Here is an 18,983-nt window from a genome sequence, read left to right on the forward strand (position 1 = left end):
GTGTTGAAATCTCTCGTTAGTTTTTCTTTTCCGTCCACATCTAGGGAGGTTAGCCACAGTGCCATGGGCTTTACTCTTCTTGATGACACTGCGCACGGAAGACACAGGAACATTCAGGTCTTTGGAGATGGACTTGTAGCCTTGAGATTGCTCATGCTTCCTCACAATTTGGTTTCTCAAGTCCTCAGACAGTTCTTTGGTCTTCTTTCTTTTCTCCATGCTCAATGTGGTCACACAAGGACACAGGACAGAGGTTGAGGCAACTTTAATCCATGTTAACTGGCTGCAAGTGTGATTTAGTTATTGCCAGCACCTGTTAGGTGCCACAGGTAAGTTACAGGTGCTGATAATTACACCAATTACAGAAGCATCACAGGATTTTTCAAAGGGTGCTAATACTTTTGTCCACCTCCTTTTTTAGGTTTGGTGTGGAATTATATCCAATTTGGCTTTAGGACAATTCTTTTTGTGTTTTTTCATTGAAGACAAATTAAATGAAGAGAATAATACCAAAGAATTTGTGATTGCAATCATTTTCAGGAAGAAACTGAGTATTATCTGACAGAATTGCAGGGGTGCCAATACTTTTGGCCACCACTGTATGCCGTTTTTATGGATTTATATAGAGTGAACAAGTTGTCAAGCACTTTCCAAGTGATGCTAAAATCTCTTGACAAATGCTTCTACCTGGCAGGAAAAACGCATGTAAAAGGGAGATGTAGAAAAAATCTGCAGCATTTCTGCATGGTGCGCACAGAGCCTGAGGCTACATTCACATTGTATCTGGGCTGTGGCAATAACAACAGCTCCGGGTAGCAGCAGCTACAGGACGACAATTCCCAGCATGCCTTCTGGCTGCCATGTGTCGCCATGGTTACCGTTCTGTATCTGACAGGTTTTATAAATAAAGTTACTGTTTGCTGAAGACCCAACATCTGCGCGCGCTGTTGCTGACGTCATGACGCAGCCTGGCTCCGCCCTGCGTGCAGGCCGCAGTGTAGAGGTGGGAGGAGACTGCGGGTGACGTCACGGACTCTACCTCCCACCTGCTTTGTGTTCGTCCCCGGGCCGGGGAGCTGCGGAACCGGCGAGCCGGGAGCTGAGAGCCGGCGGGAGGCCCAGCAGCGGCAGGTGAGTGTGGAGGCGCCGCTCAGCCCCGCCCGGCACCGCCCCACGTCTGCCTGCAGGGTGCGGAGACTGTGAGCCCGCGGCCCGGGAGGAGGCGCCGAGTAACCCGGGGCGTCGAAGCTGGCTGCGCTGTCAGTGTGTCCGGAGCGGGGCCCCCCTGTGTATGGTGCTAAGCGGGGGGCCCCCCTGTATATATGGTGCTAAGCGGGGGGCCCCCCTGTATATATGGTGCTAAGCGGGGGGCCCCCCTGTATATATGGTGCGGAGCGGGGGCCTCCCTGTATATATGGTGCGGAGCGGGGGGCCCCCCTGTATATATGGTGCTAAGCGGGGGGCCCCCCTGTATATATGGTGCGGAGCGGGGGCCTCCCTGTATATATGGTGCTAAGCGGGGGGCCCCCCTGTATATATGGTGCTAAGCGGGGGGCCCCCCTGTATATATGGTGCTAAGCGGGGGGCCCCCCTGTATATATGGTGCGGAGCGGGGGCCTCCCTGTATATATGGTGCTAAGCGGGGGGCCCCCCTGTATATATGGTGCGGAGCGGGGGCCCCCCTGTATATATGGTGCTAAGCGGGGGGCCCCCCTGTATATATGGTGCTAAGCGGGGGGCCCCCCTGTATATATGGTGCGGAGCGGGGGCCTCCCTGTATATATGGTGCGGAGCGGGGGGCCCCCCTGTATATATGGTGCTAAGCGGGGGGCCCCCCTGTATATATGGTGCGGAGCGGGGGCCTCCCTGTATATATGGTGCTAAGCGGGGGGCCCCCCTGTATATATGGTGCTAAGCGGGGGGCCCCCCTGTATATATGGTGCTAAGCGGGGGGCCCCCCTGTATATATGGTGCGGAGCGGGGGCCTCCCTGTATATATGGTGCTAAGCGGGGGGCCCCCCTGTATATATGGTGCGGAGCGGGGGCCCCCCTGTATATATGGTGCTAAGCGGGGGGCCCCCCTGTATATATGGTGCTAAGCGGGGGGCCCCCCTGTATATATGGTGCGGAGCGGGGGCCCCCCTGTATATATGGTGCGGAGCGGGGGCCTCCCTGTATATATGGTGCGGAGCGGGGGCCCCCCTGTATATATGGTGCGGAGCGGGGGCCCCCCTGTATATATGGTGCGGAGCGGGGGCCCCCCTGTATATATGGTGCTAAGCGGGGGGCCCCCCTGTATATATGGTGCTAAGCGGGGGGCCCCCCTGTATATATGGTGCGGAGCGGGGGCCTCCCTGTATATATGGTGCGGAGCGGGGGGCCTCCCTGTATATATGGTGCGGAGCGGGGGCCCCCCCCCTGTATATGTGGTGCGGAGCGGGGCCCCCCCCCTGTATATGTGGTGCGGAGCGGGGCCCCCCCCTGTATATGTGGTGCGGAGCGGGGCCCCCCCCCTGTATATGTGGTGCGGAGCGGGGCCCCCCCCCCCTGTATATGTGGTGCGGAGCGGGGCCCCCCCCCTGTATATGTGGTGCGGAGCCCCCCTGTATATGTGGTGCGGAGCCCCCCTGTATATGTGGTGCGGAGCGGGGCCCCCCCCCCCTGTATATGTGGTGCGGAGCGGGGCCCCCCCCCCCCTGTATATGTGGTGCGGAGCGGGGGCCCCCCCCTGTATATGTGGTGCGGAGCGGGGCCCTCCCCCCTGTATATGTGGTGCGGAGCGGGGCCCTCCCCCCTGTATATGTGGTGCGGAGCGGGGCCCTCCCCCCTGTATATGTGGTGCGGAGCGGGGGCCCTCCCCCCTGTATATGTGGTGCGGAGCGGGGGCCCTCCCCCCTGTATATGTGGTGCGGAGCGGGGGCCCTCCCCCCTGTATATGTGGTGCGGAGCGGGGGCCCTCCCCCCTGTATATATGGTGCGGAGCGGGGGCCCCCCTGTGTATGGTGCGGAGCGGGGGCACCCCCTGTATATATGGTGCGGAGCGGGGGCCCTATGTCCGGCAGTGGGGTGCAGAGCGACAGCCTTGTTTCCAGCTGCTGCCCTTAGGCTGATGCCTCCATCTCTGCTCCTCTTTTTCTCTACAGAGAATAACACTAATAATAAATGATCCGTCTCCCGGTGTGGGAGGGTTGTCTACTGGTGATCGGTTCTGTTAGGCAGCCTCTTGTGGTCCTGCAGCCCCCCCTCTCCGGCCTTATGTGGTTCTTCAGCGCCGGCCTCTTGGGGTCCTGCGGCGCCCTTGCCTCTCGCCGGCCTCTTGGGGTCCTGCGGTGCCCTTGCCTCTCGCCGGCCTCTTGTGGTCCAGCAGCTCCCCCTCCCCCCGCCGGCCTCTTGGGGTCCTGCGGCGCCCTTGCCTCTCGCCGGCCTCTTGGGGTCCTGCGGCGCCCTTGCCTCTCGCCGGCCTCTTGGGGTCCTGCGGCGCCCTTGCCTCTCGGGGGGGGGGGGGGGTGGGTCCTGCGGCGCCCTTGCCTCTCGGGGGGGGGGGGGGGTCCTGCGGCGCCCTTGCCTCTCTGAGGGGGGTTCCTGCGGCGCCCTTGCCTCTCGCCGGCCTTTCGTGAATTAATGGTTGGTATGTGTCATGTTTTCGGCCTCTTCTTACTTTGTATCAGTGGGTTCAGTTATCGTCGTGGTTACCGGCTTTGGTGCCGCTGGTATCTCTTCTTGGTGATACAATGTGTCAGGTGCTGTTCACACTAGTGCTGGAATGCTGAGAGCTCTCAGGCGCAGGTGACCAAAGTTCTCCAGAATCAAATTCCTTGTTTTGTTTTGTTTTTTACTGTGACACACTTGTAAGGCTATGTGCGCACGGTGCATTTTTTTATGCGTTTTTGCTGCAGCAAATCCTCGTGGATTTGGCACTGAAACGCATTGTAATCCTTATCCCAGCATTTTCTATGGGATTTCGGAAGATCTGTGCTCATGATCAGGAATTTTCCTAACAGGATTTCATGTGCGGCAAAACAAGCAGCGCGTCCATTCCTTGTGCGGATTTGCCGGCTTTTTTCCTAAACAATACATCAAAAACGCACAGAATTTCCCCAGCGTTTTTGATGCCAAGAGATGCAGAAATTTCTGCAAGCAAATCCTGATGGTGTGCACCTACCCAAACAGTCGCCTGGGCTCTGTAAGCTGAGATCTAGAGAACAGGTTTTGGGGTACAGTGTTGTGTTGAAGTGGCTTTTAACTTTAATTCATATGCCACTGATTAGCTGCCGGCGCAGACCCCACTTGTGTTTGACCGAAGGTTTCTCTTGGCTTGATACTGAAATGAGCAAAAAAATGTGGTTAGTCTGGCTTTGAGCTCTGCACACGACTGACAGCAGCGAGCCATGTAGCGTTATGTAGTGGGGTTCTGGGACACGGGTCACTCAGGGTCACTGATCTTTAGCGGGGGTCCCATAATCCCTGTATGTTCCCTTGTTCACCACTTTATGCTGCAGAGAGGATGCCAGGTGCTATTAGCTGGAGGATGTAATGTGCCAGGATTGTGCAGCTGCCAGGGGCTCTCAGAGGATGCAATTGACCCTCCTGTAAGTGGCACTTAGATCTTCCCGGAATGTAGGAAGCGTCTTCTTACAGCCATTTCCTGGATGTGCCCAAAGGCAGACCTCTAGGGGGCAGTGCTGCAGCCATCACAGTGAGCAAGCAATCAACTATGCCCCCTGCTGCGAGTAGTAGATATGACTAACAAGTAATATTTCTCTATAGAGGGGGATCAGTGACCTGTTTTCTTGTGTCCTGTGTATAATATCTCTCTGTAGAGGGAGGATTATCGGTGAGCTTGTGTCCTGTGTATAATATCTCTATAGAGATATAGATATATAGAGATTATCAATGACTGGTGCGCTTGAGACTTGTGTATAATATCTCTGTAGCGGGGTATCAGTGACCGATGCGCTTGTGTCCTGTATATAATCTCAATAGAGGGGGATCAGTGACCGGTGAGCTTGTGTCCTGTGTATAATCTCTATAGAGGGCGATCAGTGACCGGTGAGCTTGTCCTGTGTATAATATCTCTCTATAGAGGGAGGATTATTGGTGAGCTTGTGTCCTGTGTATAATATCTCTATAGAGGGAGGATTATCGGTAACCGGTGCGCTTGTGTCCTGTGTATAATCACTATAGAGGGGGATCAGTGACCAGTGCACTTGTGTCCTGTGTATAATCACTATAGAGGGGGATCAGTGACCAGTGCACTTGTGTCCTGTGTATAATCACTATAGAGGGGGATCAGTGACCGGTGCGCTTGTGTCCTGTGTATAATCTCTATAGAGGGGGATCAGTGACCGGTGAGCTTGTGTCCTGTGTATAAGCTCTATAGAGGGGGATCAGTGACCGGTGCGCTTGTGTCCTGTGTATAAGCTCTATAGAGGGGGATCAGTGACCGGTGCGCTTGTGTCCTGTGTATAAGCTCTATAGAGGGGGATCAGTGACCGGTGCGCTTGTGTCCTGTGTATAAGCTCTATAGAGGGGGATCAGTGACCGGTGCGCTTGTGTCCTGTGTATAAGCTCTATAGAGGGGGATCAGTGACCGGTGCGCTTGTGTCCTGTGTATAAGCTCTATAGAGGGGGATCAGTGACCGGTGCGCTTGTGTCCTGTGTATAATCTCTATAAAGGGCGATCAGTGACCGGTGAGCTTGTGTCCTGTGTATAATCTCTATAGAGGGCGATCAGTGACCGGTGAGCTTGTCCTGTGTATAATATCTCTCTATAGAGGGAGGATTATCGGTGACCGGTGCGCTTGTGTCCTGTGTATAATCTCTATAGAGGGAGGATTATCGGTGACCGGTGCGCTTGTGTCCTGTGTATAATCTCTATAGAGGGAGGATTATCGGTGACCGGTGCGCTTGTGTCCTGTGTATAATCTCTATAGAGGGGGATCAGTGACCGGTGCGCTTGTGTCCTGTGTATAATCTCTATAGAGGGGGATCAGTGACCGGTGCGCTTGTGTCCTGTGTATAATCTCTATAGAGGGAGGATTATCGGTGACCAGTGCGCTTGTGTCCTCTGTATAATCTCTATAGAGGGGGATCAGTGACCGGAGCGCTTGTGTCCTGTGTATAATCTCTATAGAGGGGGATCAGTGACTTGTGCGCTTGTGTCCTGTGTATAATCTCTATAGAGGGGGATCAGTGACCGGTGCGCTTGTGTCCTGTGTATAATCTCTATAAAGGGCGATCAGTGACCGGTGAGCTTGTGTCCTGTGTATAATCTCTATAGAGGGCGATCAGTGACCGGTGAGCTTGTCCTGTGTATAATATCTCTCTATAGAGGGAGGATTATTGGTGACCGGTGCGCTTGTGTCCTGTGTATAATCTCTATAGAGGGAGGATTATCGGTGACCGGTGCGCTTGTGTCCTGTGTATAATCTCTATAAAGGGCGATCAGTGACCGGTGAGCTTGTGTCCTGTGTATAATCTATAGAGGGCGATCAGTGACCGGTGAGCTTGTCCTGTGTATAATATCTCTCTATAGAGGGAGGATTATTGGTGAGCTTGTGTCCTGTGTATAATATCTCTATAGAGGGAGGATTATCGGTAACCGGTGCGCTTGTGTCCTGTGTATAATCACTATAGAGGGGGATCAGTGACCAGTGCGCTTGTGTCCTGTGTATAATCTCTATAGAGGGGGATCAGTGACCGGTGCGCTTGTGTCCTGTGTATAATCTCTATAGAGGGAGGATTATCGGTGACCGGTGAGCTTGTGTCCTGTGTATAATCTCTATAGAGGGCGATCAGTGACCGGTGAGCTTGTCCTGTGTATAATATCTCTCTATAGAGGGAGGATTATCGGTGACCGGTGCGCTTGTGTCCTGTGTATAATCTCTATAGAGGGGGATCAGTGACCGGTGCGCTTGTGTCCTGTGTATAATCTCTATAGAGGGGGATCAGTGACCGGTGCGCTTGTGTCCTGTGTATAATCTCTATAGAGGGAGGATTATCGGTGACCAGTGCGCTTGTGTCCTCTGTATAATCTCTATAGAGGGGGATCAGTGACCGGAGCGCTTGTGTCCTGTGTATAATCTCTATAGAGGGGGATCAGTGACTTGTGCGCTTGTGTCCTGTGTATAATCTCTATAGAGGGGGATCAGTGACCGGAGCGCTTGTGTCCTGTGTATAATCTCTATAGAGGGGGATCAGTGACCGGTGCGCTTGTGTCCTGTGTATAATCTCTATAGAGGGAGGATTATCGGTGACCGGTGCGCTTGTGTCCTGTGTATAATCTCTATAGAGGGAGGATTATCGGTGACCGGTGCGCTTGTGTCCTGTGTATAATCTCTATAGAGGGAGGATTATCGGTGACTGGTGCGCTTGTGTCCTGTGTATAATCTCTATAGAGGGAGGATTATCGGTGACCGGTGCGCTTGTGTCCTGTGTATAATCTCTATAGAGGGAGGATTATCGGTGACCGGTGCGCTTGTGTCCTGTGTATAATCTCTATAGAGGGGGATCAGTGACCGGTGCGCTTGTGTCCTGTGTATAATCTCTATAGAGGGGGATCAGTGACCGGTGCTCTTGTGTCCTGTGTATAATCTCTATAGAGGGGGATCAGTGACCGGTGCGCTTGTGTCCTGTGTATAATCTCTATAGAGGGGGATCAGTGACCGGTGCGCTTGTGTCCTGTGTATAATCTCTATAGAGGGAGGATTATCGGTGACCAGTGCGCTTGTGTCCTGTGTATAATCTCTATAGAGGGGGATCAGTGACCGGTGCGCTTGTGTCCTGTGTATAATCTCTATAAAGGGCGATCAGTGACCGGTGAGCTTGTGTCCTGTGTATAATCTCTATAGAGGGCGATCAGTGACCGGTGAGCTTGTCCTGTGTATAATATCTCTCTATAGAGGGAGGATTATTGGTGACCGGTGCGCTTGTGTCCTGTGTATAATCTCTATAGAGGGAGGATTATCGGTGACCGGTGCGCTTGTGTCCTCTGTATAATCTCTATAGAGGGGGATCAGTGACCGGTGAGCTTGTGTCCTGTGTATAAGCTCTATAGAGGGGGATCAGTGACCGGTGCGCTTGTGTCCTGTGTATAAGCTCTATAGAGGGGGATCAGTGACCGGTGCGCTTGTGTCCTGTGTATAAGCTCTATAGAGGGGGATCAGTGACCGGTGCGCTTGTGTCCTGTGTATAAGCTCTATAGAGGGGGATCAGTGACCGGTGCGCTTGTGTCCTGTGTATAATCTCTATAGAGGGGGATCAGTGACCGGTGCGCTTGTGTCCTGTGTATAATCTCTATAAAGGGCGATCAGTGACCGGTGAGCTTGTGTCCTGTGTATAATCTCTATAGAGGGCGATCAGTGACCGGTGAGCTTGTCCTGTGTATAATATCTCTCTATAGAGGGAGGATTATTGGTGACCGGTGCGCTTGTGTCCTGTGTATAATCTCTATAAAGGGCGATCAGTGACCGGTGAGCTTGTGTCCTGTGTATAATCTCTATAGAGGGCGATCAGTGACCGGTGAGCTTGTCCTGTGTATAATATCTCTCTATAGAGGGAGGATTATTGGTGACCGGTGCGCTTGTGTCCTGTGTATAATCTCTATAGAGGGAGGATTATTGGTGACCGGTGCGCTTGTGTCCTGTGTATAATCTCTATAGAGGGAGGATTATCGGTGACCGGTGCGCTTGTGTCCTGTGTATAATCTCTATAGAGGGAGGATTATCGGTGACCGGTGCGCTTGTGTCCTGTTTATAATCTCTATAGAGGGAGGATTATCGGTGACCGGTGCGCTTGTGTCCTGTGTATAATCTCTATAGAGGGGGATCAGTGACCGGTGCGCTTGTGTCCTGTGTATAATCTCTATAGAGGGGGATCAGTGACCGGTGCGCTTGTGTCCTGTGTATAATCTCTATAAAGGGCGATCAGTGACCGGTGAGCTTGTGTCCTGTGTATAATCTCTATAGAGGGCGATCAGTGACCGGTGAGCTTGTCCTGTGTATAATATCTCTCTATAGAGGGGGATCAGTGACCGGTGCGCTTGTGTCCTGTGTATAATCTCTATAGAGGGAGGATTATCGGTGACCGGTGCGCTTGTGTCCTGTGTATAATCTCTATAGAGGGGGATCAGTGACCGGTGCGCTTGTGTCCTGTGTATAATCTCTATAGAGGGGGATCAGTGACCGGAGCGCTTGTGTCCTGTGTATAATCTCTATAGAGGGGGATCAGTGACCGGTGCGCTTGTGTCCTGTGTATAATCTCTATAGAGGGGGATCAGTGACCGGTGCGCTTGTGTCCTGTGTATAATCTCTATAGAGGGAGGATTATCGGTGACCGGTGCGCTTGTGTCCTGTGTATAATCTCTATAGAGGGGGATCAGTGACTTGTGCGCTTGTGTCCTGTGTATAATCTCTATAAAGGGCGATCAGTGACCGGAGCGCTTGTGTCCTGTCTATTGGCTCTTTCTTATCGGTGTGTGATTATCTTGGTGATGGCCATCGCGTGTTTGTGTCTTGTAATTTTGCTGTGATCGGGGTTTTGTCGGTTTTCCGTCACACTTTCACCCAGTGTCGTCTGCTGACAGCCGTCCAGTGACCACAACGTCTTTATCGCTGTCAGCAGCGCTCAGCATTTCATTGTGTGGCCAAGTGGGGGGGGGGATTGTGGTGGGTCGGGGGTCCTGGATTCCTGATTGAGTAGTAAACCTTGTATGGTTTCTTCTTTCATAGTTGCGTCCACCAGCCATTATAAATGAATGTGTATTTTGTTTTTTATTACTCTCTGGGGGCTGGAGAAGCCGCTTCTGCTGCGCTGTTCCTTACTCTGCTTATTCTAATTAATTTATGCCGCCATCCATACGTACGTGTTTAATGAATAACGCGGAAGGTTTCCCAGCGTAAACTCTTAAAGGGAGTGTGTCCCCAGGTGTTTGCTCCCCAATGTGAGAACAGCGTGATGTCGGGGCAGAAACCCTGATTCCACTGTTGTCACTTACTGGGCTGCTTGCTGAAGTTTTAATAAATCCCTGTTTTATCTGCTGCAAATCTACCAGTTCTCTATGTAACCCCTCCACTGATTGGCAGCTCTCTGTGCATAGGCAGAAAGCAGTCAGTGTTTACACAGCCATTGGGGGAGGGGGGGGTTTACAGCGCTCATGAGTACGGACAACTACATAGCTGATTTACTAGTCCTCTAGTGATAATCTCCTGCTGATAAAACTACAGTAAACAGCCCAGTAAGTGACACATCCGGGTCTCTGCCTCTTCATTATGCTGCTTTCAGATTAGGTGGCTAAAAACTAGCGACAGATGATTCCCTTTAGGCTGTGTGCCCACTATGCTTTTTTTAAGCAATTCCGCTGCAGAAACTCTTTAAAAAACGCTTGGTAGAAGGTCTGCCATGTTCCCCAATGATAATCCGCGTGTGCTGTGCACATGCTGCGGAAATTTCCGCTGCGGATTATCATTGCGGAAAAAAACGCAGCACTACCAATTATTTTGCGGAAGCGCGGCGTTTTTGCCGCCATTGACTTGCATTGGAACGCATGGAATCCGCATCACTGCATCTGTACATGCAGAATCCATGCGTTTCAATGTGCCGATGGTACCCAGGTGTGGAGGACAGGAGACTCTCCTCCGGACCCGGGTACCATAGAACCTGTAAAAAAAGAATAAAATAAAAAACATACATTATACTCGCCTTCTGATGGCCTGCGGTGTCCTTAGCGATGCGTCTTGGCTCCCCGGCAGCTCGCGATGGTCTGAAAAGGACCTGCCGTGACGTCATTTAGTCATGTGACGGGTCAGGGTAGATTGTCAGCCTCTAATGCAGGAGTGTCCAAGCCTCAGTCTGAGGCTGTTTATGCTGCCCAGCCCAGATTTCCAGTGGGCCGCAGTGTGTAACTGCATAGCGGGCAGCCGCGTACGGAGAACGGTGCGCGTGCAGCAGGCTGTACTGAATGTCGCCGCGCACACAGGGCTGGATCATGCCAGACAATGTTCAGTGCCAGTGTTAGCATCTTCAACCCTCCTGCCCTGTTTCAGCCACCGGTGTTCCTTGATAGCATCACCAGAGTCTGGCTCAGTCTATATGCCGCAGTCTCAGTGTATCCTATGTGGTGTATAATCAGCACTCTGTGTCTCCTATTTGATGTGTATACAGCAGTCTGTGCTTTCTATGTATGTGATGGATATACACTCATGGCCAAAAGTGTTGGCACATTTTGAAAATGAAGTATTTATCCCAGAACATTATTGCAATTCCGCATGTTTTGTTACACACGTTTATTTCCTTTGTGTGTATTGGAACAACTCAAGAAAACAGAGTGGGGAGAGGGGGGCAGGCAAATTGGACAGAATTTTACACAAAACCCCCAAAATGGGCCGGACAGAATTGTTGGCATCTTTCCAAAATTGTTTGTAAACAACTTTGTTTCCAGCATGTGATGCTCGTTCACATTCACCTGTGGCAAGTAACAGGTGTGGGAATATGAAAATCACACCTGAAACCAGATAAAAAGGGGAGAAGTTGCCTCAATCTTTGCATTGTGTGTCAGTGTGTGCCACACTTAGCATGGAGAACAGAAAGAGGAGAAGAGAACTGTCTGAGGACTTGAGAATCTAAATTGTTGAACAATATCAACAATCTCAAGGTTACAAGTCCATCTCTAGAGATATTGATGTTCCTTTGTCCACGGTGTGTAACATAATCAAGACATTTACAACCCATGGACGTGGACGGCAGAGAAAAATTGATGAAAGGTTGTAACGCAGGATAGTCTGGATGGTGGATAAGCAGCCCCAATTAAGATACAAAGAAATTGCAGCTGTCCTGCAGGTTCAGGTGCATCAGTGTCAGCGTGAACTATCCCTCCACATGTGAATGAAATGAAACACTATGGCAGGAGACCCAGCAGGACCCCACTGCTGACTCAGACACATAAAAAAGCTAGACTGCAGTTTGCCAAAATCCCTCTGGGAAAGCACCTTGTGGACAGATGAGACCAAGATAGAGCTTTTTGGTAAAGCACATCATTCTACTGTTTATTTGACGGAATGAGGCCTACAAAGAAAAGAACACAGGACCTACAGTCAGATATGGTGGAGGATCACAGATATTTTGGGGTTCTTTTGTTGCCTCTGGCACTGGGGGCCTTGACTGTGTGCAAGGCATCGTGAAATCTCAAGATTACCAAAGGATTTTGGTCACAATGCCATGTCCAGTGTTAGAGCTGGGTTTGTGTCCTAGGTCATGGGACTTCCAGCAGGACAATGACCCCAGAAAAGGATGGAAACAAAGCTCTGGAGAGTCCTGAAGAGGAAGCAATGAGTCCGGATGTAAATCCCATTGATCACCTGTGGAGAGATCTTACAATTGCTGGTGGGAGAAGACGTCTTCACATATGAGACCTGGAGACGATTGTAAGAAGAGTCGAAGAAGCTGATGGTTATAGGAAGCGACTGATTGCGGTTATTTATTCCAAAGAGAGCAATCAAATATTAAAGACGGAAAACAATTGTCTGGACCACTTTTGTGTTTTTGGTGAAATTATGTTCAATTTGCCTTTTTTTTTTTTTTCTGTTCTAATAAACACAAAGGAAATAAACCTGTGTAATTGTGATAATTTTCTGTAAACCCATCACATACATAGTATGACATCGAGCTGCCCTCAGATGGGGAGCAGAATCCTGGTGACAGATTCCCTTTAATGACCTCAGTGACAGCAGCCGAGGCCGGAGGTGCCGGGATTTCTGCCCGAGGCTCAGACTCCGGACTGGAGAATCCAGAGCTTGTAATGATGATGTTTCCATTTCTCCACCATTTGCCGATCAATGACGTCGCCGTCCTGTGGTCTTCACCATCCACCACTTCTCCTTGGTGCTGTAGACTTTGTGCAGAATCTGAGTGTAGATGTCGCTGGGTGACCCCCGGTGACCCCAGTGAGGCTGCCGAGATGTGCAGGACTGTCTGCTGATCACACCAGAGTATGCCACCATAATACAGCCGCTGGTAAAGATCCCCCGTCCCACTGTGTGCACAGAGCCTATGTCCCCCCCCCCATCAATACAAACACTTGTCATACCTGCGGCCGCCTCCTCCACAGTGACGAATATCCTCCTGTATCAGCGCTTATCTGCTCTCATCCTCTTAAATCTTAACTAGCAGAGAAAATCCCTACAAGGTGACCCGTCAGGACATAAGGAACCCTGGAGAAAACTGCCTGCTTCCCCCCAGGCCCTCCACAGAGCTGCCTGCCCCCATCCCTGCCCCCTGCCCCCATCCCAGGCCCACCACCTGCGACTTACACCCAACTACCCACCCAACCAAGGGTCTCTGAGGCTTTCTTCCTGAGCTACTCCCCCCTCCATGTTCTCTCTGAGAGGCCCACCTCCTGGACCCCTACTCCCTCTGAGGTTCTCTGAGAGGCCCGCCTCCTGGACCCTCTACTCCCTCTGAGGTTCTCTCTCTGAGAGGCCCGCCTCTTGGAACCACTACTCCCTCTGAGGTTCTCTCCCTCTGAGAGGCCCGCCTCCTGGACCCTCTACTCCCTCTGAAGTTCTCTCTCTGAGAGGCCCGCCTCTTGGAACCACTACTCCCTCTGAGGTTCTCTCCCTCTGAGAGGCCCGCCTCCTGGACCCCTACTCCCTCTGAGGTTCTCTCTGAGAGGCCCGCCTCCTGGACCCTCTACTCCCTCTGAGGTTCTCCTGAGAGGCCGCCTCCTGAACCCTCTACTCCCTCTGAGGTTCTCCTGAACGGCCGCCTCCTGGACCCTCTACTCCCTCTGAGGTTCTCCTGAGAGGCCCGCCTCCTGGACCCTCTACTCCCTCTGAGGTTCTCCTGAGAGGCCCGCCTCCTGGACCCTCTACTCCCTCTGAGGTTCTCTGAGAGGCCCGCCTCCTGGACCCTCTACTCCCTCTGAGGTTCTCTCTCTCTGAGAGGCCCTCCTCCTGGACCCCTCTACTCCCTCTGAGGCTCTCTCTCTCTGAGAGGCCCTCCTCCTGGACCCCTCTACTCCCTCTGAGGCTCTCTCTCTCTGAGAGGCCCTCCTCCTGGACCCTCTACTCCCTCTGAGGCTCTCTCTCTCTGAGAGGCCCTCCTCCTGGACCCTCTACTCCCTCTGAGGTTCTCTCTCTCTGAGAGGCCCTCCTCCTGGACCCCTCTACTCCCTCTGAGGTTCTCTCTGTCTGAGAGGCCCTCCTCCTGGACCCTCTACTCCCTCTGAGGTTCTCTCTCTCTGAGAGGCCCTCCTCCTGGACCCCTCTACTCCCTCTGAGGTTCTCTCTGTCTGAGAGGCCCGCCTCCTGTACTCCCCAAACAACTAAGAATCCCACCATTTTTGGCTAGGTTAACCTCCTACTCTCCTGACAAGATCAGGGCACATCGCTTCTGCTGATGGGCCACAGCAAAATCTGCCTTGTGTCTTCACATTGTGGAGTCACCTGACTGTTGCCCCTCGTGTAACGCTGCTGCCGCCCTGCGCCTTCTCACTTGAAGCGGGGAGGGTTTTGTACATAACCCTCACTATACCACCTGCGATGTGTGGGGAGACGACTGTGCTGCAGGGCGGGAGGTGCAATGTGCTGCAGATCATAAGACTAATAGCTACCCCCCCCCGTCCTGCTCATAGTCTCCATACCATAGATACACTGCCAGTGACCGGCCATCACACACCTGGGGTCCGTGACCTCCCCATCTGATGTGCTCATGTCCTTCCATGGCAGTGGCCGGGGGGGCATAGCGCCAGCATTACACAACACACACACTTGAGGCGCGTGACGCTTGGACAGTACGGGGTCTGCGCTCGGTGATTGGGGCGCGTGACGTGGGGGCATTATGGAGTCTGCGCTCGGTGATTGGGACGCGGGGGCCAGTATGGGGTCTGCGCTCGGTGATTGGGACGCGGGGGCAGTATGGGGTCTGCGCTTGGTGATTGGGGCGCGTGACGCGGGGGCAGTACGGGGTCTGCTCTTGGTGATTGGGGCACGTGATGTGGGGGGTCTCGTGTGTTTCTTTCGCTGATTATCTGTTTGTTTGCTTGCAGGCTGGAGAATGATAAAGCAGCCATGACCCCCTTCTTCCTTGGCACCCTGGCCTCTATGGGCACCACGGCCACCACCTCCTGCAGTGGACCCGCCTGTAACAATGTCTCCACCAAGGACTACTGCTACAGTGCCCGCATCCGCAGCACCGTGCTGCAGGGCCTGCCGTTCGGGGGAGTGCCCACCGTGCTGGCGCTGGACTTCATGTGCTTTCTGGTGAGTACCTCGGGGGGGCTCTGAGACCTCTTCTCCTCGGGGTCCACACAAGCCGGATGCGGGTAGTGAGGGCCGCGGAGGCCGTGTGGAGGAGATGAGGTCGGCTGCTGCCTCTTCTGCCCATATTTTCTTACGTCCCATCACAGCGGCCTCGACATTGCTCTGTGACCGCTGCACGGGGGGCGTCACCGGCCTGGCGTCACGTGTCACACCGCCAGCTCCGGCTATCTACAGCAGAGCGTCAGCAGGAGGCGGCTCGCCCTGCCCGCTACACACCGCTCTCGAGGCCGATGGGACCTGGAATCGATTCGCACAAACTTACTTGAAACTTCTTGAGATGTCGCAACGTTTTTCTGCATCTTGTAGTTTAGCAACTTTTGCTCCAGTTCTGCCCCCAGTTCTCCCAGCTGAGGCTCCGTTACAATGTATCAGACGATCTTCTATGAGACAAAAAGTCTGGACTCCAAACTGATAAATGTAAAGGAAGACCCCCGCCTCCCATGAGACCCCCCCCACCTGTCCTAACATCAAATGTCCCCAATGACTGTCTGCATGTCTCCTCCAGGCTCTGCTCTTCGTATTCTCCATTCTGAGGAAGGTGGCGTGGGACTACGGGCGGCTGGCGCTGGTCACCGACGCTGACAGGTGGGTCCATCCACAGCACTGTGTGTGTGTGCGCGGGAGGGACTGAGGGTGGGTGCGTGCGGGGGACAGAGCGGGACCGAGGGGGTGTGTATGTGCGCGCGCGGGATGGAGCGCGACCGAGGGTGAGGGTGTGCGTGCACGCTTGGGACGGAGCGCGACCGAGGGTGTGTGTGCGCGTGCGCGCGACGGAGCGAGACCGAGGGGGGGGGGGTGCGTGCGACGGAGCGGGACCGAGGGGGGGGGGTGTGTGTGCGTGCGCGCGACGGAGCGGGACCGAGGGGGGGGGGGGGGGTGTGTGTGTGTGTGTGTGTGTGTGTGTGTGTGTGTGTGTGTGTGTGTGTGTGCGCGCGCGATGGAGGGGGTTGGTGGTTGGATGCATGTGTGTGCTTGCGGGACCGAGGGTGTTTGTGTGTGCATGCGCGCTCGGGACGGAGCGGGACCGAGGGGGGGGGGGGGGGTGGTGTGTGTGTGTGTGTGTGTGTGCGCGCGCGGGGTGGAGTGCAACCGAGGGGGGGTGCGTGTGCGTGACGGAGCAGGCCCTAGGGGGTGTGTGTGTGTGTGTGCGTGCGTGACGGAGCGGGTCCTTGGGGGGGGGGGGGGGGGGGTGTGTGTGTGTGTGGGACGGAGCGGGACCGACCGAGTGTGTGTGTGTGTGTGTGTGTGTGTGTGTGTGTGTGTGTGTGTGTGTGTGTGTGTGTGTGTGTGTGTGTGTGCGCGCGTGCGTGATGGAGGGGGGGGGGGGGGGGGGGGTGTGCGGGATGGAGCGGGACCGAGGGGGTGGGAGTGTGCGTGCGCGACAGTGTGTGCGCGCGCGGGGGACGGAGCGGGACTGAGGGGGTGTGTTTGGGGGGGTGCACGCGGGACGGAGGGGTGGTGTGTGTGTGCGCGGGGGGTGTGCGCGGGGCTGAGGAGGGGGTGTGTTTGGGGGGGTGCACGCGGGACGGAGGGGTGGTGTGTGTGTGTGTGCGCGGGACTGAGGGGTGGTGTGTGTGTGTGTGTGCGCGCGCTACGGAATGGGACTGAGGGGGTGAGCGGGACTGGGGTGAGAGCGAAGGATGATTCCTGTAAAACAGGTTTGCGCAGTTACAAGAAGCGATGTTGTCCGGGCACACAGGCGCATAAGAAAAAAAGCGCAGTGCGTGCGTAGATCAGGATCACGGTCGACATCATCTGATGAGTGTGCCCAGGGCCGCGCAAGCGCATTCCCTCTGACAAGTTATGCAAGACTGTGCATGCGCCCGCGTACCTGAGAGAGACGGTCGCACATGCGCCTGCGTTCCATGATCAGCTATTGCAGGTACGCGGTTGCATGCACAGTCTTGCATAACTTGTCAGAGGGAATGCGCTTGCGGGTGTGTGTGTGTGTGTGCGCGCGGGACTGAGGGTGTGTGTGCGCATGCGCACACATCAACCTTTATTAGAACAATTGTAGGAAATATTCCATTAGATGTAATGTAGATGTTGTCACCTTCATGTATTGCTGCAATTACACATGTATCCGGAAGTACCGCAGCTTCCCCTGCACGGCCCAAACCCGCCCCACCGAGCCGCAGGGCTGCACCCTGGTGCAAATAGCTCCAAAGGATATCCACTCATCCATGTAAATATCTCTCCCCAATTAGGGTTGTTGCCACAAGTCGTTCATAGGGGAAAGTCAAACCGGAATAAAAGCTATCCCTGCAGTGTCTGCCTGTGAGCTGGTGGGCGCATGCCTGTGAGCTGGTGGGCGCATGCCTGTGAGCTGGCGCGTGACCAAACACAGTGGGTGTGATCATATGTAAAATCACTAGGGGACTCCCCTTTTCTATAAGGCCACCTACACCTCCGTTTAGAGAAACCCGCCACTGTGGGAACTCTTTGTTTTTTAGGACACTAAGCACTTTATGGGCGCAGAGACACCTTTTTACTGGGTTTTATACCATCTATGCCCTATTTTATTAATGTTCCCCGATTGATCCAGTACATTCCCATGATGACTTCTCACGGAGAAAGAAACACGTCGGGAGGGGCAATTTTTGGGGACAAAATGAGAACTACACTTGGGTACTGCCCTTATTAATGCGGGAGTCATTGCAAGGGGCACGACAGGGTAGACAAGTGTATCCGGGCCACTGCCGGGGGTCCCCTTAATCTATGGACGTCTCTGCGGCTCTAACAGGTGAGCGCTGCACATGTCCGTAGTAGTAATAATGCGCTCGGACACTTTATGTGAATGTCTTCATTTATTGTTATATTAAGTGGACCTTCTTTAGGGGTCTTGTTTGTTAACCTGCTGATTTCTGACTATTGATTGGCTTATTGATTAATGATTACTAGTGGGTCCTGAATGAGGGTCTCTATGTATACATTTTGTCTTTTTCTCATAGGTTTAGGAATCTAGGTTTGAAGGGGTTATCACTCCCCCCTTCTAGAGGTTGATCCTATTGATATCATTAAAAGTTATGTTCTATAAAGTCTCCTCTATGCTATTTATAAGCTGGTGAGTGCGCGCTGCCGTGAGCTGGTGAGTGCGCGCTGCCGTGAGCTGGTGAGTGCGCGCTGCCGTGAGCTGGTGAGTGCGCGCTGCCGTGAGCTGGTGAGTGCGCGCTGCCGTGAGCTGGTGAGTGCGCGCTGCCGTGAGCTGGTGAGTGCGCGCTGCCGTGAGCTGGTGAGTGCGCGCTGCCGTGAGCTGGTGAGCGCGCGCTGCCGTGAGCTGGTGAGCGCGCGCACCCAACATGGGATTCTTTCACACATGCACCATTCCTGATTTGTTAAGACTACAGGGACTGTGCGAGAGCGAAGGATGATTCCTGTAAAGCTGGTCTGCGCAGGCGCAATTACAAGAAGCGATGTTGTCCGGGCACACAGGCGCATAAGAAAAAAGCGCAGCGCGTGCGTAGATCAGGATCACGGTCTACATCATCTGATGAGTGTGCCCACGGCCGCGCAAGCGCATTCCCTCTGACAAGTTATGCAAGACTGTGCATGCGCCCGCGTACCTGAGAGAGATGATCGCGCATGCGCCTACGTACCGGAGAGAGACGATCGCGCATGCGCCTACGTACCTGCCAGGGATAACAGATCGTTCATGCACCTGCGTACCAT

At 53.7% G+C, this 18,983-nt stretch overlaps 1 protein-coding gene across 2 annotated transcripts in view; it reads left to right on the plus strand.

Moving 5' to 3' along the window:
* Positions 1–975: 975 nt before the first annotated feature.
* Positions 976–18,983, plus strand: part of TMEM63B (transmembrane protein 63B) — a 43,809-nt gene continuing 25,801 nt past the window's right edge. For both annotated transcript variants that reach the window (XM_073671588.1, XM_073671589.1), the window contains exons 1-3: positions 976–1,131; positions 15,041–15,254; positions 15,820–15,899. In XM_073671588.1, coding sequence (XP_073527689.1) covers positions 15,063–15,254; positions 15,820–15,899 — 272 coding nt within the window. In that variant the 5' untranslated portion in view covers positions 976–1,131; positions 15,041–15,062. The remainder of the gene's footprint in view (positions 1,132–15,040; positions 15,255–15,819; positions 15,900–18,983) is intronic.

Source organism: Phyllobates terribilis, unplaced genomic scaffold (genome assembly GCF_046119375.1).
Source record: "Phyllobates terribilis strain yellow unplaced genomic scaffold, ASM4611937v1 Scaffold_3__8_contigs__length_932513732, whole genome shotgun sequence".
Lineage (NCBI taxonomy): Eukaryota > Metazoa > Chordata > Amphibia > Anura > Dendrobatidae > Phyllobates > Phyllobates terribilis.